This window comes from Podarcis muralis, chromosome 4 (genome assembly GCF_964188315.1).
Source record: "Podarcis muralis chromosome 4, rPodMur119.hap1.1, whole genome shotgun sequence".
NCBI classification, from domain to species: domain Eukaryota; kingdom Metazoa; phylum Chordata; class Lepidosauria; order Squamata; family Lacertidae; genus Podarcis; species Podarcis muralis.
Window position 1 is genome coordinate 37,122,260 of NC_135658.1, and position 18,670 is coordinate 37,140,929.

Consider the following 18,670-nt stretch of genomic DNA (forward strand, 5'->3'; position numbering starts at 1 on the left):
TAAAAGTGTGTCTTTTAACATGTCTGTCTGCGTCTTTCTCCTAATCAAGTCTCATATCCTTCATATAAGAAAAACCTTATTAGTACTGATACAAAAGTGAAAATATAGCACGCTAAACATAGCTAAACATACCCAGTATCTAAATTCTTGAACCTTAGGGTCAACTAATTGAAAATTCTAAATGAAGTTGTGCATAAAGGATTAATTTCTTTATTATTCCCTTCACATATTTTCATATTTATATTCTTTATACCATAATCACTTTTCTTTACACTGAATATTTCATGAGTTAAATACAGGAACCACAGCTACAACCTTTGCAGATTACAATTCAAGCTTAAGGTTTGTTGCACCTGCAGATAAGAACCCAGATCATGCCCAAATACCAGGCCACTTTCAATGCAACTAAACCGTACATCACACAATTGCAGAATGACTAACTGTGAATTTTTAGTAGCTTCATGAACATTGGCCTCATGGTAAACAACATCATTACCAGGATTCTGCTACTTACGTGTAATGAATTACATCTATGCCAGGATATTATATTGTCCTTGTATTTAGATGGAGTTTTCTTGTCTCACGACATTCAGCAGTACATGTAAGACTGATTTCTCCCATCATGTGTGTTTCAGCTAATTGTCATTCAACAAGTAAGACTTCAGGTACGTGTGAAATTTTAAGAGGGCGAAAAACACCCCATCTCTGAGGAGTCGCTTAAATCTAAGGAAAGCTCAGAGAGTCACTTATTTAGCATAAATCAGAAGATTCCAATCTGACTCATGGCATTATACTTTCAAAGAGCTCCCCTCCTTTCTCTGTTACCTGTAATATTTTATGTTTAGTCAAATGATAGGGTTTGTCTCTAGGCAACCGAGACCCTGTGATGATTCTAATTAAGCTATATTATTTCATCTGCATATTTTTGTCATTGCTCTTGAAAACAGACATAATCTCAGAAAGCCTATTTTCATCAACAAGTCTCCCATAGCTGCATTATCCACATCATGCACTTATCTACCACAGAGAACATATTTATGCAATTCTCCTGCAATCAAATTTAATAGGATCAATCTACATTGCTCTCTTCTCATTAAGGGTTTTGTTTATAAAAGGCTTTGTTGAAGTTATTATATCTTTGGGAAATAACTGTAGCTCCCTTGGCTGTTTCCAACAGTTAGTATTTTGTACACACAACAGGTGCTGCAAACGTGGCTCATGTTTTATCTGTTGCAGCCAATGCCTTCAAAAAAGAGTGATCTGGAAGTTCAACAATGAGAGAGTTCTGGTCAAAGGATAGCCAGGTATTACATTGAACAAATAGTTGCAGAATAAGTTATTTAACATACTCTTTATCCAAGTTGGGATAATTTTGCTGAGGTACTTTATAAGAATATTATGATCTTTGGCATGAGGACAACAAACACTAGGTGTTGCTCCTCTCCCATAAAGAATGTCATTAGCAGCTAAGAGGTGTGTGTATATCCATGTGTTCAATGGATGATGTATATTATTTATTTATATATTATTTGAAAAATTATAACCCAGCTCTTTCATAAAAAGGTGGCTTACAACGTACTCTCTAATATATATTTGCCTATACAGTGGTACCTCCGGTTGGGACAGGATCTGTTCTGGAGCTCCGTTCGGATCCCATGGTTTCCGCAACCGGAGGGACCATTTCTGCGCATGCACGCAGGGCGAAGGGTTTGCTGTGTTCGCATCCTGAAGGATACGCAGCCAGAGGTGTGCATATCCAGAGGTACCACTGTATTTGTTGTCAGGCTGCAACAGGGAGCCACATCATGGTGAGCTGCTGAGGAACGAGCAACGTTTAAAGAAGGGTGGAGCTTCAGAGAAGGGTTTGCCAAACCACTCTCTGAAGCACCTTCCACTCTCCTTCAAAAGAAGGTGGGATGTTAGAAGAGCTTTGTGGGGATGGGGGGGTGAGCTGTGAGGGGGTGAATGAGGTGTTAAAAGGAGGGGGTTTGGTCAAGGGGAGGTGATGAGTGTGTGTGGTTTTTGGTGGGGTTGATGGTGGGGTTGATGGGCGGAGGGGCAGCAGTCCCTAGTAAACAACAATAAAATCAGTCTGTAAGCATCTATAAAACAATTAAAAACATCAGCAGATAACATGGTATAAATAAAATTTCATATTGTCAATGCCTGTTTCAGCCACCATTTTCAGAAGATATCTGAACGACATCAAGGACAGTTCCTCCATACTGTGTAGGGACTTTGCTAGGGCAGGGCAAGGCCTGCTGTCTCTAGAGAAGGCGAACGGAACCTCAGGGGCATAGGGAATCACCATAAGTGTTCCATCCGAGGATCTCAGTGATCAAGATGGAGTATTAGTAATCAGATGGTCCTTATGGTATTTGGAGCCAAAGTTGCTTAGGCCTTTGTGAACTGGGGCAAGTACCTTGAACCTGTCCCAGTAGCAAATTGGCAGCTGTCTTAGCAGTGGAGTAACATGTGGCCAGTAATGTGCTCCTGGCCTCTGCATTCTGAATTACTGTATCATTATATTTGTCTGTCTGTTGACCTGCAGCATCCTCATCCAGCTCAAGGAATCCTGTCTTCCAGCTGGTCTTCAGTGGCAGCAAATCTTTAGCAGAAAGTCCTTCAACTTCCACAAATCAGTGCACTGATTTTCCTCACCCAGCCTCCAGGCTACTAACTGCAGACCTCCATGCCATATCCCATTCTGTTCTGGAGGATATTCCAGCCCTCAGAAGCTGCTTTTCTGGGGAAACGAGAGGCTTAGGTGGGTGGAGGGGATCAGAGTGCAGAAGTTCTTTCCACTAAGGCATTTTGAATACAGTTCCATGCCAGCAGATTGTTCTCCCAAGGTCAGCTCACTTGCTTTTACCCCTTCCTGCTCCAATCTCCCAGCTTTTATCTTGGCTCCAGGCCTTGTACACTCTACTTGCTTTCTCTCTGTAGTGGGCCACACAAACCTCCATACTCCTTCTAAAGTCATCTTTAGCAGAAGGGATATGAACATTTGGAAGAGTGTCGGGTGCACAAAAAGGAAAATACATTTCCAAAATGCTTAGGTATTTTTGCATTTCTCAATGAGCTGGTTTTGCATATCAATGCCACCATGATATGCAGGTGCGTATCAAATAATTATATTCAAAAGTCTTCCACTTTTATATTTTCCTTTAAACTCTTAGAGTTCTGTTTATTTTATAAGTTTTTTAGGAATCTTAAGTTCTCACTTCTTACCTCCCATCTGAATGTTTTATTTGGCTCTGGGCTCCTACATAAAGGCCACATCAACTTGATAATTGGTTAATGGCAGCATAAAATGGAAGGAAAGGGTCAAGTTCCTTAGTAAGCAGTGTTAGAAACTGACACTGGCACCACAACAGAATGTCTTTTTTTTATAACAAGATACAAAGCTGAAAATGAATGAACTGCAGCTAAAATCTTATGTTCATTTTCCACGCGGTCTAGTCCTCATCTGAAGACTGCAAAAAGCAAAGCCATGCTTCCCCTGGCTGGCCCCCTAATACTCTTAAGAGGGTTCCTTCTCCAATCTTCAGAAAGTGGCTAGAAGTGGGGAGGCAGAAAAAGGTCCTCCTTTCCTTCCACTCTACAGACAAGCCCTGGATTCTCCTTACACCCCCTTTCCTTCATATAAATATATCTTTTTGGCACTACCATTAACACATATTACAGGCCTATACAACTGATGGCAGAGACACTCACCTTGAGTGTCCAATTCACAAACCTAAGACTTCAGTGTCCTTCAATGACCCCACTCCAAAAATTGATTCGATTTTAAGCATCACTTTGAGAGTCTGAAGTAGATAACACTTTAACATCACTACTTAAACCAAACCTAGTTAAGCCAGTCCGAGACCACATAGCGCAAAACGCTGCCTTTTTGTAAGGCCAGCTGAGAGGTAGAACCTATCAGCTTGCCTGACGCTGCAGCGATCTCTTGGAAGTCCAGCAGGGAGGAATTTCTCCTCCCACGCCCTCAGCACCAGCTTTGATCTGAAATCTTAGGTGCAGTACTGCACCAGGAGCTCAGAAACTGCTCACTTTAATGAAATTCCCTGCCGCAAAACATGTCTAGAACAATGGGAGTTTCGAACGCTGTTGCTAAGCAGGGTGTTGTCACTCTCCTGTTCTAGAGAAAACAGTACACTGTTCTTTGGCAGTCTTCCTTATTCCCATAGAGTGCTCCGAGACAGGGATGACTCTGCAAGTGGTTAGGAATTCTGGACACCTGCAGTCCAGAGGTGCATCAAGACTATTCCTAATGCTAGCTGCTGTAGATAATACAGGCAGGCTAGCAGGCTCTGAAGAGGTAGTAACAACAACTTTGATGCAAATATTTGTTGTATATCACATACACTAAAATTGTGATATAGTTGCATTTGTGTTTATCTTGTCTTTATTTAACATTTCTGTTGTATTTTTATTGTGTTTTGCTTAAGCTGCTTAGAGATTTTTTATTAAGTTTATCACATTTTTACAAAGTAAGTCTAGGATTATGCTAAATATCTATGCTGGTGGGCACCTTTTTCCATTTAGAGCATGTCAGAGCTTTCACCAGGGTAGTCCAGATGTTTTAGTCAAAAAATCCCATCATCCCTAGCTATTCACTATCTTGGCTCAGACTGATGGAAATTGTTGTCCACATCATCCGGAGAATCTGTCTTTCTTGGGAGCTGTAGTTTGGCCAGGGTGCTGCCGAACTTCTTTCCGAGTTCCCAGGATTCTCAGTGGAGAAGTAACAACTGCAAAACCAATTTAACTCCAACACTATCATTACTGAATCATAAATAATTTACGGAACAATTCTATACATTTCTACTCAAGAGGGAATAAGTCTTTAAATGGACTTAGCTTTCAGGTTGGTGTGCATAGGAATTCAGCCTTAAGGAGACATTCCACTCATACAAAATGCATGGATATGAACTGATCTCAAAATGCAAAAGTGCTTAATGTGATAAAAGAAGTTGGGAGAGAACATGGTGGATGGGTGCTTGAGGCATAAAATCCTTTACTGTGATGTATGTGATTGTGGTAAGCAGGATAAGAGGAAAATCGCAATAGAAAATTACTGGAATAATATTACTCCTCTGTTTTCTTACATTTTTGTCTTTTCCATTATTCATCAGAAACCACCATCAACAGTTTTTAACCAGCACACACTAGAACCTAAGGAAAAGGTTGGTGGTGGGAAAACACACTTCCAATCATGATTTTCCAAACTCTGTTCTTGGAAACGACACTTTACCACCACATATCTCTTCGAAGATACGTCATAATTTAAATCACTGACGCCAGATTTCCAGGGCTGTAGCTTTACAAAGTTACACCCAATTCTTATGGAAACACATTTTTGCCAAGCTTCCAGAAATTCAGAAGCAACACCCTTGATCATGTTTTCTATGAAGCACAGTTTGATGATTTTTTTCTGCCAACTACATAAAAACAAATAAACAACTAAATAAAGTTTTAGCACACAAAAGGCCCAGCAGAAGGGCTAGGATGAGAAATTTGATCAGATTAGAAACTCTTCATTCAACACCCTCCGGCAGCAATAAAAATATGTAGGTAATAGAAACTCTAGAGCAATTTTATTTTAATGCAAAGTCTAATAAAAGAGAAGATTCCATCTAAATAATATCATGAGCAAGAGAGGTGAGAGGAGAAAACTAAATGGGAGAAGATAGTATGTTCTTGTATTAGAGTAATGCACTCTGCCCTCAAGGTTGGTCCAGAGGCTGTAGCTAGTGCAGAGTATGGCAGCTAATTTGCTTGGAAGGGGAATATAACACTTGGTGGGTTTTGCACTTGCTACCAATCTGCTACCAGGCCAAATTCAAGGTCTTGATTCCTTATATAACCAGTTTATCACTGCGTCCCAAAAATATCAGAAGTTTGCTGCACAGTAATTTGGAACAGGGTTTTCATTGTGCCTGCCCATGTTGTTGAGATACAACTGTGCCTATAGTCTCTGCTTTCCAGAAACAACTGGTGCCATGTTTGTTTTTGAAAGCTTTTCCAGGTCAATGAAATGTCTCTGCCTTAGCTGTTCATTTTGTACAACAAGCCCACAACTTGTGTGGGGGTTCCATTCCACGGAGCACTCCTAAAGCTAAATTCATGTACAGTCAAAACCCATTGGGTTCAGCGGTGGGTGGCATTCCCAGTGTCATTTTCCCCAGAACCTCGCCCCGTCCCACCCCCTTTTTAATTTTTTGCCATGCAAGTAAAACTGAATGCTGACAAGTTAAATCCATGTAAGCTGTATTGTTTTTGAACCTTTGTCTTTTGTTCTGTTTTCGAAACAATTCTAGCAGCTTTTAAAACAGTTTCTAGAACTTTTTATGGTATGTTTGTAAATTGCCTTGAGACGCATGCAGAAGGCAATTCATAAATCAATCAAACAATAAAAATTGTTGTGAATAATGATGATGATGCACTTTCCAAGTATCATACACTGCAGTGGCTATCATTCAGACTAGTGTCCTACCAGTCACACAGCATCCCCTCTTCTTCAAAGACCCTTGTAAACAAAAAGGGCCTTCTCAATTAGTTTTGGCCCTTAACAGCGTGCCACAACCACACCCTATAATTCACTTCACCCATCTTTGTTCCTTTTGTATACATTCCTGTAGCTCAATGGGAACTCTCATTTTTTTGGCCTTCCTTGCTTCAGTCATTGTTGGTACACCTGGCAGAACTGATTCATCGCTTACATTAGAAGAACTAGAAAGTATTCCATTTCTTAGACGCTTTTTCTAATTTTCACATGTAAAAAAAACAAAATGGTTTTGGGTCTAGGTGAGGGAAATTCTATTTCTGACAAATGGGGCTGGGAGGAAGGAGAACACACACACACACACACACACACACACACACAATGTCCATCAAGAGCTAACTTTAGGCCTTCCACCACATTTATTTTGTGCCATCTTATAAATAGCTAATCAGTGGAAAATATTGTAGGCTTATGCTGAGACAGCAGGACAAGATAAATGCAGTGTGTTAACTCTAGCTTGGAAATTAATAATTTTCATTAAAGCATCCTGAAGCGAACACGACAGTTTTAGCATTCAGACCATATGAAAGGAGTTTTAACTAACAAATTAAAATTGACTGCTTTTACTGAACATAGATGGCAGAAGCCATGCCGAATAAATCACATTGTATACCATTTCCATATCATAGTATGCTCTGAATGGCAAGAAGAACCATAAACTGAGAAACAGAATACTAAGAACATCCTTATAAACTAAACTATGCTTTTACATGAAGATGCTGCCATAAAATAAGTTATCCAGCCAGCAATATTTCTTATTCGTCACAATAAAATACATACCATATATACTTGAGTATAAGCCAACCCAAATATAAGTTGAGGCACCTAATTTTAGCACAAAAAACTGGGAAAACTTATTGACTTGAGTATAAGCCAGTTCATCACACCACAAACCTGGGGTAGCGGCAGTGGTGGAGGAAGAACAAGCAGCCTGAAAGGGCTGCTTTCAGGCTGCTCGTTGCTCTGTCGCCGCAACCCACCTCTCACAAGGAGCCTCACAGGCATAGGAGCCGCGGTTGGGAGAGGCACGGCGCAGCACAGTGCCTCTCCCAACTGTGGCTCCTGTGCCTCCCCTTGTGAGAGGTGGGCTGCAGCGGTGGGATCAGCGGTGAGAAAGGGCTCCTTTCGGGCCGCTCGTCCCTCCTCCACCACCACCCGCCTCACTCGAGTACAAGCCAAGGGGGGCTTTTTCAGCATAAAAAATGTGCTGAAAAAGTCGGCTTATACTCGAGTATATACGGTACATGAGATTCAGGCTAGACCAAAGAGAAATGAAGGAAGAGTGTATATCTCAAGAAGATAGAGATCGAGAAGATTAGCTGATAGAGGCACTGTGGTAGCTTAATGAAGGACTTTGTATAAAGGACTAATGTCAAATTTCCCAGTCCCAGTATTCCATGGTGCAAACTTTGTTCTTTTGATGCAAAAATATATGATCTTGTTTTCTTCCCTATAAACTTGTTTTTGTGCTGGGTTTGTTTGGGATTTATTAGGATGGTTTTATTGTTTTACATGTTTTACCTTTTATTTGCTTTTCACCTTTTTGATGTCACTTAATTTTTGTTTTAAGTGACTAATGAGCCTAATAATAATAATGTTAACAATAACTATTATTATTGACTGCAGAACATATTCCTTTCTACTGTCCATTGTACAACCAGCTACATAAGAACATGTTATTCCCCTTTTTAAGTAGTCTAACATCATGGCACAATGAAAATATCAGATCCTACCTGTCTGATATTAACCTGGAGCTAAGTGCAAGGATTAGTTAGCTGAGTCTGTCTATAGTATCTATTAGAGTGGAGAATGGCACGGTTTAGTGGGAAGACACTCCAATGAAAATTTATGTTACTATATATCTTATATGGCTGTTTCTTTGTGTGTGTGTGTGTGTGTGTGTGTGTGTGTGTGTGTGTATGGATGTTTTAAGGTGGTCTACATCAGTAGTGCCTAATAAAGGTCTGACGAAAGAAATAATAATAGTAATAACAATAATGTTCAAATATTTCAGACTGGGCAAAAAAATTTTTTTACCTCTCCCCCCCCCCCCCCCAATTATTGTTGAACATTGAACCTTATCACCTTATTTTTGTAACTGAATTTCTTGTAATAAAATATTAACAATAATAAAACAAACAGTGAGCCTGAAGAAAACTTTTGGAGAACCTGGAAGCTTTCTCACTGATTTGCATTTTTGGTTACTGTTTTTCTTCTGTTTTGTGGGGGGCAATAGATTTGGGCTAGTATTCTGAAAGGGGTTAAAATGGTGCTTTGAAATAAGGGGCATGGTGAAGCACAAATAAAGGAGAAAAGCAACAGGAAGTTTCTGGGTGTGAAGTGGAAGCACAGAATTGTAGAGCTGGAAAAGACTCAGAGGGTCCAATCCCCTGCAATGCAGGAATCTCAGTTAAAGCATCCATGACAGATAGCATGGAGTAGAGCCATTCATGGGGACATGGGGAAGAGAGGGCAGCTTTATTGGCTATCACTAAATAAAAGAACAAGAAGAGGCTCCATGGCATGGAAGATGTATATTAAGTGTCAAGGTGCATTTCATAGTGACTATCTTTTGTCTCATAATAGGCAGTTGAAACTTTAGGGCCCTAATATAATTTAATTTTTAAATGGCTTTGTGTTAGGGTGCTGGAGATAATGCATGACACTGCCTAATAATTGCACACATTTCCAGTATTCCCTGTTGTTCCTTTTTTTTAATTCTCGCAATTAAATCGTAATAAAAAGAGGGAGTATTTGGTGGCGGTGGGGTGGTAAGGAGAGTCTCCAACTAAAGAAGACTTGCTGTCTTTACCAAAATGTAGGCAGTTCCCTGCAGAATCTCATTTGTTTCTAAATGAGAAAATACAGTGGTAGCAGTAATACCACAAGGCATCATCTCCTCAGTCATTACATTACCTACTGTTAATTGACCTGGTTCCTTTAAAACTTCTAACAACTGCACACCATGCAGTTGACGAAAAGCTTTTGCATTCATGCCGATACTTCTTTGTATTACATCAGGAAGCCTGCATTTTCCACTATCTTTCCACTATCATTCCACTTTGCTGAAAAGACCATTTTCTCTGCTTTAAAGCAGGATGTAATTGTTTTCATTATTTTTTAAAAAAATACTTCCTCCATAATAATGGCCCGGTGTAGAAATAAGGAATATATGCAGGTAGACGTGCATCGGCAGCCTCCCCAGGGTTTAGAAGGGAAAGCCAGATGAAAAGATTTTCTTTTCAGCTCACAGCAGAATCTGTACTGGGTAATAAAATATTTACATCAAGTAAGCAAGCTATTTAGCCTTCCCTTGCCCTAATTAATTTCGAGGGTGGTGGGGAGATCATTTATACATACAAACATAGTGCCACTTTTTAGAAGTGGACACTGTAGATAAGTAACTTTAAAAAAAATAATGCACTGACCACGTGTGGGGACTTTTGGTTAATTTATCTCTGATATTCCTCCCCTCCCCTCAGTAGCTAATAAACCGTTAAGAGGAACTGAACAGCAGTTAAACAATAACAACCAAAACATACTGTTTTCTGTTGATGAAGCCAAGCTGTTTAGCTTACAGAAAAGGAACAAAAATAGCTATTATCTGAATAGCTAAGGGATATCCAGGGGTGAACCGGTTCTGATTTAAAACAACAACAACCCACAATATTTTTTAGAAAGGAGTTCAAGTAGACCTAGACGCTCCCGTTTAATTTTTGCACTTCTGAAATCTTGTTGTCATTTAGTCGTGTCCAACTCTTCATGACCCCATGGACCAGAGCACGCCAGGCACTCCTGTCTTCCACTGTCTCCCGCGATTTGGTCAAACTCATGTTGGTAGCTTCGAGAACACTATCCAACCATCTCGTCCTCTGTCGTCCCCTTCTCCTTATGCCCTCAATCTTTCCCAACATCAGGGTCTTTTCCAGGGAGTCTTCTCTTCTCATGAGGTGGCCAGAGTATTGGAGCCTCAGTTTCAGGATCTGTCCTTCCAGTGAGCACTCAGGGCTGATTTCCTTAAGAATGGATAGGTTTGATCTTCTTGCAGTCCATGGGACTCTCAAGAGTCTCCTCCAGCACCATAATTCTGGAATCTTAAAAAGTGTTTACAAAGTGTATCATACCTTTAATGTTGTTTTAAAGTGCCCTGCTCCCAAAACATACTCCCTCCCCACTTTTAACCAGCATCTTTGTTACAACTTGGTATACAAGTTGTACACCTACTCAGTCAAATTGTTTCTTTTTCTTTCTTTCTTTCTTTTCTCAGCGATGGCTATGAACAACTTTTACTGGAAAAGTTTTCTGTGATCCTGGGGTGAAATCCACACTGAATACACTTTTATTTGTGAGGCATCATTGTATTGTATTTTGCAAACATAATTGCCACTCAAGGGGTACACTATGGAATACAGTGCCACTGGAAAGAGCAGTGAAAACATGGGAAGGCCTTAGGCCCTGTGGTAATTGAAATCTAAATCATGCACATGCATGTTTACCTCTGCACCTGCACAGACAGTAAATGCACTTTAATGGATGGGTGTATCTCTCCATCAACTTGCATAGGAAAAAGAGAATGACTGGATCCCCAGAAATGGCTTCTGGATGGTGGAGGAAAGAAGCTCACTCTCTTTCAAAGACCCTTAGGTTTAAAGGGATCTTTGCAGAAGAGTGAGATTATACCCCCTTCCCTGACCATTTCTGGGGATACAGTCACTTGTCCATCACCATCCCAATCTTGTGCAAGTTAATAAATAATAATAATAATAATAACAATTTATTATTTGTACCCCGCCCATCTGGCTGGGTTTCCCCAGCCACTCTGGGCGGCTTCCATAGAAACCAAAGATACAGTAAAATATCACAGATTAAAAACTTCCCTGAACAGGGCTGCCTTAAGATGTCTTCTGAACGTCAGGTAGTTGTTTATCGCTTTGACATCTGATGGGAGGGCGTTCCACAGGGCGGGCGCCACTACCGAGAAGGCCCTCTGTCTGGTTCCCTGTAGCTTTGCTTCTCGCAATGAGGGAACCGCCAGAAGGCCCTCGGCGCTGGACCTCAGCGTCCGGGCAGAACGATGGGGTGGAGACGCTCCTTCAGAGAATAAAGAGAATGTTATCCCCAGTGCAATCCAGTGGAGGGAAAAAGAAGAAGCTGGACCCACAGAAATGACGAGGTGGGGGTTGAGAATCCACCTGAGAAAGAAAAATGATATATATATATATATATATATATATATATATATATATATATACACACACATATATATGTGTGTGTGTGTGTGTGTGTGTGTGTGTGTGTGTGTATATATATATATATATATATATATATATATATATATATATATTAGAAAATTGCAGAAAACAGGGCAGAAGAGGCCGAATTACTACAAGCTGGGGTCTGTGTGTCAAGTGTCATGTAGCACCAGTACAGAGGGAAACCTGCTAATTTGTATTAAGGTCCATTTGAGTAGAAGTAAACCCCATTAAACTCAGTGGGACACTTCTGAGAAGTTATAATAGGATTGTACTGGAATAAGAGGGTCCAATGACTAAACTCATGATATGTTCAGGTGATTCAGAGCACTGCTCCTGTACACACATGCCAGCTCTTTTGTTCACTGGTAAACGGATTATTATCATTATTCACAGGCCAGTTTACAATATAAAATTGTAAAATCAAAACACAGAATACATAACATAATAACAAAACAAAACCCAATAATCCCCTTCCCACAAACACATTTAATAGGCCATAGATTGTTTAATCAGCCAAAGGTCTGGTTGAAGAGGAACGTCTTTGCCTGGTGCCTATGTACCATGTCGTCCTCTATTCTGAATTTTTATTTCATAGTACATTTTCTGGCTCAGTGAAGGCATCAAATGAGTTTCCCCTAGAAATACTTTAAATATCTTCGATGACAGGACTTTGACACTGAATGTGTGAAATAATAAGATTTTTGTGTGTTTGCCAAATATATACTAGATTTACTTAACCCCAAAGTGTTTGGAAAGAGCAGCTGAAGTTGGTTGAAGTGGGAAAGGTTTATCTCCCTGCCAGGCTGTAATCATATGCTGGAGAGGAACAGGGTACGGTAGAACTTTGGCCCAATATTTATTACAGAAGTCTGCATTCCAACACGTATTTATACTCTCTGCAAGAATAAATATAGAAGGGGAACCCAGTGCTATAGTTCTGGAGCAGTGCAAATAGAGGTTTATTTCACTGTCTCTAAACAGGCACCCCATAGGGCAGCGTATGAAACACCAGCCCCATCCATCATTAAAATCTCATCATGACACCTTAATAGATATGTGTGCTTTCAGCAAATCATTAAGCTCTGGGTTGCCAAGGGCACTTCAGTGGTACTTTTAGCTGCTATGCAAGAAGCCATGGATGGCACAGCCGCTCTAACACAAAACCTTATAGGTACATTTCTGCTGTACCACTGTGGGGATTTGGCGTGCTATGAGATCACCTAATATCAGTGCAGGAACCCTGTGCTCCAGGTCTATTTTACGGCAATGCCACCACCTTTCCCTACTGATAGAAACTAGTTCATTAGGGACCACCATGCTATTTTACAAAGTTCTGCACAGATGTTTTATGCTATTGTACTATGTACTAGTTACTGGAAAACCATTTCTTTGAGTTGAAGGCACTGGCGGAGGAAGAGGGGGTGGGGGGGCACACCGCCCCCGGCACCACCATCCCGGTGGGGTGGCATCATGGCTGACCCCCTTCCCCGCAGGGCGGCACGCCCCCATAGGCGGCACGTCATGCCGCCGGGACGCACGCCAACCATGCCTCCACCTGCTCTCTGCCCCCGGTGCCGGAGCATGAAGCTCCGCCACTGGTTGGAGGACTTACTGCAAAAATGTGGTGGGGTACTTATGCATTTTGTGGAATTCCCATATTCAAGCCATGTTGTTTTGGGTAGCTAATTCCAGAAAGGCAGCTGTATTAGTTAAGCAGAATGCTTCCAATTGAACCCTCTGTAATGTGCATCGAAATGTACATTAGCAGGAGAGCAAATACTCTTCCTTAAAAATTGCCACATTTATTACAGCCTTCATAACTAGAGACTACTTAATCTGTTGCATGAAACGTTATCCTTTGTAGCCGCTTCTTTCTGTTCATATCTAGTTCACATTTCAGTGCTGCTTAGAAATACATGTGTGTACACAGACATGCCTGATAGGTAAAGAGTAATCGTCCTTGCATCTCACAAAGGAGGTTTTTAGCCCAAGAAAGCTTAACACCACAATACATTTGCTAGCCTTTAAAGTGCTACATGGATTGTGCTCAGTTTTGTCACTTAGATACAGTTGGGTACATTAGACTTTCAAACAAAGACACGTCATTTGTCTTTGCTTTCAAGCTTGCTGTGTTTGAAGTGCTTATAAAAAAAATCAGAAGGGGTGTGTGTGTGTGTGTGTGTGTGTGTGTGTGTGTGTGAATGTTCACTAGTAATGTTGTGTCCTGACAGCCTACATCTTTCCCTAAAAGTGGTTTCATTCACATTCCTGAAGGTCTGTGTTGACTGGTAGTGTTCGCTTGTTACCGTAGCAACTTGGAGGGGTTAAAATGTATTGTTAGAAAGCAAAGCAAAAAGATCAACAGTGAAAGTCCCATGGGACATATTTTTTTTTTCATGATGGCATTTAGTGTACATTAGCAAATAACCTTTTTTATCAGCTGGAAAAATGTTCAGACTCCAACCTGAGTTCATCCCAGTGAAAATTCTAAAAATTATGTGGTGTTTTTTTCCTTTCTTTTTTTTTAAAAAAAAGATCAGGACTTTGCTGTGATGTTATTCAAGAGAGAAATGGCTCTAAACAGTGTTTCTTCTTCTTCTTGGCACTGTATCAGAATTTCAGGATTTGAAGTGCCAAATTGAAATGCCATTCTTCTTCCTGTACCCTCGCAATACAATTTTATTGATGTTAGGGAATGGTTTTTCTCCTCTGTGAGCTTTTTTGGGGGATTTTTTAAAAGATAAATGGTCATTAATCTATAAATATTATATGGATCCTTTATGTAACTTGCAATTTTTGCATTTCTTTAGCGCCATCTAGTGGACTTAGTGTTGCATCCTTTAAATTAGAAAACAACTGTTTTCAACTTTTAGCTCTAGATGAGATTTACAAATTTTAATTTAGAATATGACAAAAAATATTTTGGCTGGATGCATGACTGCTCACATGCTGGAGAAAATTGCCAATCATTTGCCTTATGTTAAACAAATGCTGACAAAATTGAAGTCTATGATGGCAATTAGAGTGCAACACAGTTTATGGGGGTTTTTGCATCTCTGTACATAGATGAAAATAGGGACATTATTGAGTATATGTAACACTCCTGTTTTCATACTTATTTCCCCCTATTACATAGAGTGAAACCATTATTTGTCTGCTGTATGTATGTGGTCATTTATGCTGGTGTAGCCTTCCTGAGCTGGCTACTGCAGCTTCTGTGTTAGCAAATTGAACATAGCAGTTTTCCAATTATATCATTATATTTATGTGTTCATTTGTGGCCCCCTAGGGGTCTGCATTCTTCAGGATTTAAGAATGCTTAACAGACTGCTTATCTCTCAATAGATCTGAACATGCTTAGAATAGATATCCATTCAGCAGTATTTACAGCCTGGGTTGGAGGATAAGACAGATAGGAAAACTAGCAGTCCCCAAGTTGCCCAACAGAGGAAGTGTTTTGTCAGGGACTAGTAGGAGAAAATAGGAATGCCTCTGGTAAATTGGCACAGTGTGTTTCCTCCCAAACTACTTATGCCCACAAAATTACTAGCCTGCAAAAGTTCTTATTAGTCATCTAAGAGACTAGTCAACTGTGTTTCCATGCTAGCTGCTGAAGAATGAAGCCCTCTGCTTCATGGCCACCATGGAATTACTAGCCTCTTCGTCATTTTGGCATCTGTTGGAGACTTTCCTCTTTCAACCAGCCTTCTAGGTAGATATTTCTGTCCCAGTTGCTATCCTTATTGGATTTGAAATTGTTATGAAATATGATTTTAAATGTTTTATTGTGTTGTGAAATTGCTTCATGATGCTTCATAGAGAGTGATTCATAAATTAAATAAAATATTATTATTATTTGTTTTCTACCAAGTAGGCTGTTGAAGGACTAATAAATCACTCAGTCCTCTGCTGCCCAAACATTTCTCTGCTGGTTATGTAAGATTTTCCTTCATCCATGATTGGCATGCAAACAAAATGGACTGTAGAGTATGAATGGCATAGTCCATCCCTTGTCTACCTGCCCAGTGAGGGCTTGTCCACAAATGAGCATTATTTAGCTTTTAATACAATTCCCCCAACCATTTGAATTAGACTGAAGTACTTCACACCCAAATGTATTTGAATTTGTATATGAGAAGCAACATTGGTCTCCCATTCATGTCAGTAGGTGTCTCTTTTTGTGTTTGTTCCTGCCTTCCAAATGGTTGATTCTGTTATGCTGATTAAGTACCGATGGGGCATGTGTGCAGAAAACTGTGTGTGCACCTTGGGTTTTTATTATTATTATTATTATTTTAAATGCTCACAAAAGCACATAGTTATTCTGCATTCTCAGCACACACTTGTACAGTTTACTGTGCAAAGCTGAGAGATCGAAACATAAGGCTGTACTCCTCCTTCAGGAGCGAGCTAGAAATAGTTGTGAGCAGAGCCGGAGATTAAATGAAAGCAAATGTTCAGCAGACACTTGGTTTGCTGTGCAATAACTGGCATAGACATTTTTAACTTGGCTTGCTTGTGCCAGTTTCTGGATTGGCACATATCAAAGGGCTCAAAACAATAGATAGATAAATAGATAGACAAACAGATAGATAGATGACAGAAAGAAAGATAAGCCTACACTCCTTTGTTCAGAAACACACTGGAAATAGTTTCAAGCACTACCCACAAAATGAATGAAAGCATGAAGGACATAGTGGGTGTGGAAAGGGGTGAAGCATAAAGTGACAATTGATCCACCCACCCAAAAATGCTGAAACAAATTGGCACAAGGCCCCCCAAAACAGAGGGTGAGGTAGCAGTGAGGACTCCTGAGACCCCAAGACCCCAGCATTTGCCTATGTTTTCTGCTGTGACTAGGTCAGAGGGAACATACTGTTGTTGCTCTTTCAACCTTTCTGTAATGTATGAATTCCATACCACTGTATTTTTTAAAAAGTCAGTTCTTCCATTGACAAAGAAATAGCCTCATAATATAATTCAGTACACTTCACAGAGTTCAATTAATTGTAATGCACTCTGAATCAAGCCGAAGGTGTGTTAGTTACTCTGGAGAGGACCTATAAATGAATCTCCTCTCGGCTGTGCCAATTTTGTCTTCAAGATAAGTGAAAATGGGTTTGCTAAATTGAACTGATTCTTCTACTTTACAAAATGTCGAGGCTGTTGTCCCCCATTGTTCTCCTAAAGCAGCTACTGCCCCAGGGATCTAGCCAACTTTAGTCTCACTCTTTTAAAACGTCCATGAAGAAATCTTCCACCAAGTGCAGTATGTTGTACAAATAAAGGAAATGGATGTTTTGTTTACATTTTCCTAGTAAATTAAAGAATAAATTTACTAGATTTTGAAGACATAAGTTGTTGTTTTTAGCAGTAGACAAACTATTAACTGGAATCCATAAATATAAAATACAGTGCATTAAATATTCCTCTCTCTTCCTTTTTAATAGGACTTGGATTGTACACAGTAAACACAGTATATGGAGATGCCATTATTTTGCCTTGCCATTTAGAAGTTCCTAATGATCTTAGGTTTGGAAAATGGAAATATGTAAGTATAGCTTATATCCAGTTATTTCTGTTATTGCAATGTGGGGACAAGTTTGTGAGACTGGTGGTGAGAATAAGTATATTTGAGCTGATGCATGTTAAGGACTTGTCACACTTAGGGAGATAAGAGCCATCAATATGCACTGAGTAATTTTGAGATGTATAATTTGCTTGTTATAGAAAGTGATTCATTGCAGTGAAAAAGTTATCAGCATCTATTTATTATGTTCAGAATGTTGCACACACTGCTGCATTTTATGCTCACTATAGTAATGTGAGTTGAGTCAACAGAATCAATGAATGTGTTTCATTTTGCATCTGAAAGTGCATAGAGTTTACAAAGGGCACAGCAGAGTGGTGATACAATTGTCGAGGTTCCCTGAGGCTACTGTAGGATAAACAAGCCGTTCCCCCTGATGTTAACAAAACCTACAATTGTGATATATATCATGCTCAGGGTCACAGAATGACTTTCCTTGATGGTCTCTGCAAAAATAGGTATAAAAGAGTGTGTACATGCATTGATGTGAATAAGCCCAGTGCAGTACACAGAGGTTTTAGGAGTGCAAAACGTCAAGCTGATGTTAGTATCAAACCAAAGTGTCAATGCAGTTGTTTGGTTAACACAGCAAAGTAACCAAAAGAAGACTAGGCTCTGATAGAGACCAACAAGTAGGGCTTGCAACAAAATGTTGCCATGTGGAGTGCTCCTGTTCAGTGTTCCTTCAATGAAAGAAGAAGAAGAGGAGGAGGAGGAGGAGGAGGAGGAGGAGGAGGAGGAGTTTGGATTTGATATCCCGCTTTATCACTACCGGAAGGAGTCTCAAAGCGGCTAACATTCTCCTTTCCCTTCCTCCCCCACAACAAACACTCTGTGAGGTGAGTGGGGCTGAGAGACTTCAAAGAAGTATGACTAGCCTAAGGTCACCCAGGAGCTGCATGTGGAGGAGCAGAGATGCGAACCCGGTTCCCCAGATTACGAGACTACTGCTCTTAACCACTACACCACACTGGCTCAATTCCCTACTCTATCACCTCAAAGACCTTTCAATTCCCTACTCTATCACCTCAAAGTCAGTCAGGACTCCATAGCCAATGACCACACCATTTTTTATCTCTCTTGTCTCTCCCCACTAAGGGTTTTTTTTCTAATTGTTTTGTGTACACAGCAAACTTAAGTTTTGCCAAGCATTTTGATATCGCTTGATTGTGAGGGGTACTATTGTAGCTACTGAAGGACCAGGCACTTGGCGCATGGAGATCAGATTAAAGTAGGCCTGTGACCAAATGTCAA

The 18,670-nt window shown here is 40.2% G+C and overlaps 1 protein-coding gene across 5 annotated transcripts in view; it reads left to right on the forward strand.

Moving 5' to 3' along the window:
- Positions 1 to 18,670, forward strand: part of ALCAM (activated leukocyte cell adhesion molecule) — a 115,365-nt gene that overhangs the window by 58,368 nt on the left and 38,327 nt on the right. For all 5 annotated transcript variants that reach the window (XM_077927189.1, XM_077927187.1, XM_077927188.1 and 2 more), the window contains exon 2: positions 17,277 to 17,377. In XM_077927189.1, the coding sequence (XP_077783315.1) occupies positions 17,277 to 17,377 (101 nt within the window). The remainder of the gene's footprint in view (positions 1 to 17,276; positions 17,378 to 18,670) is intronic.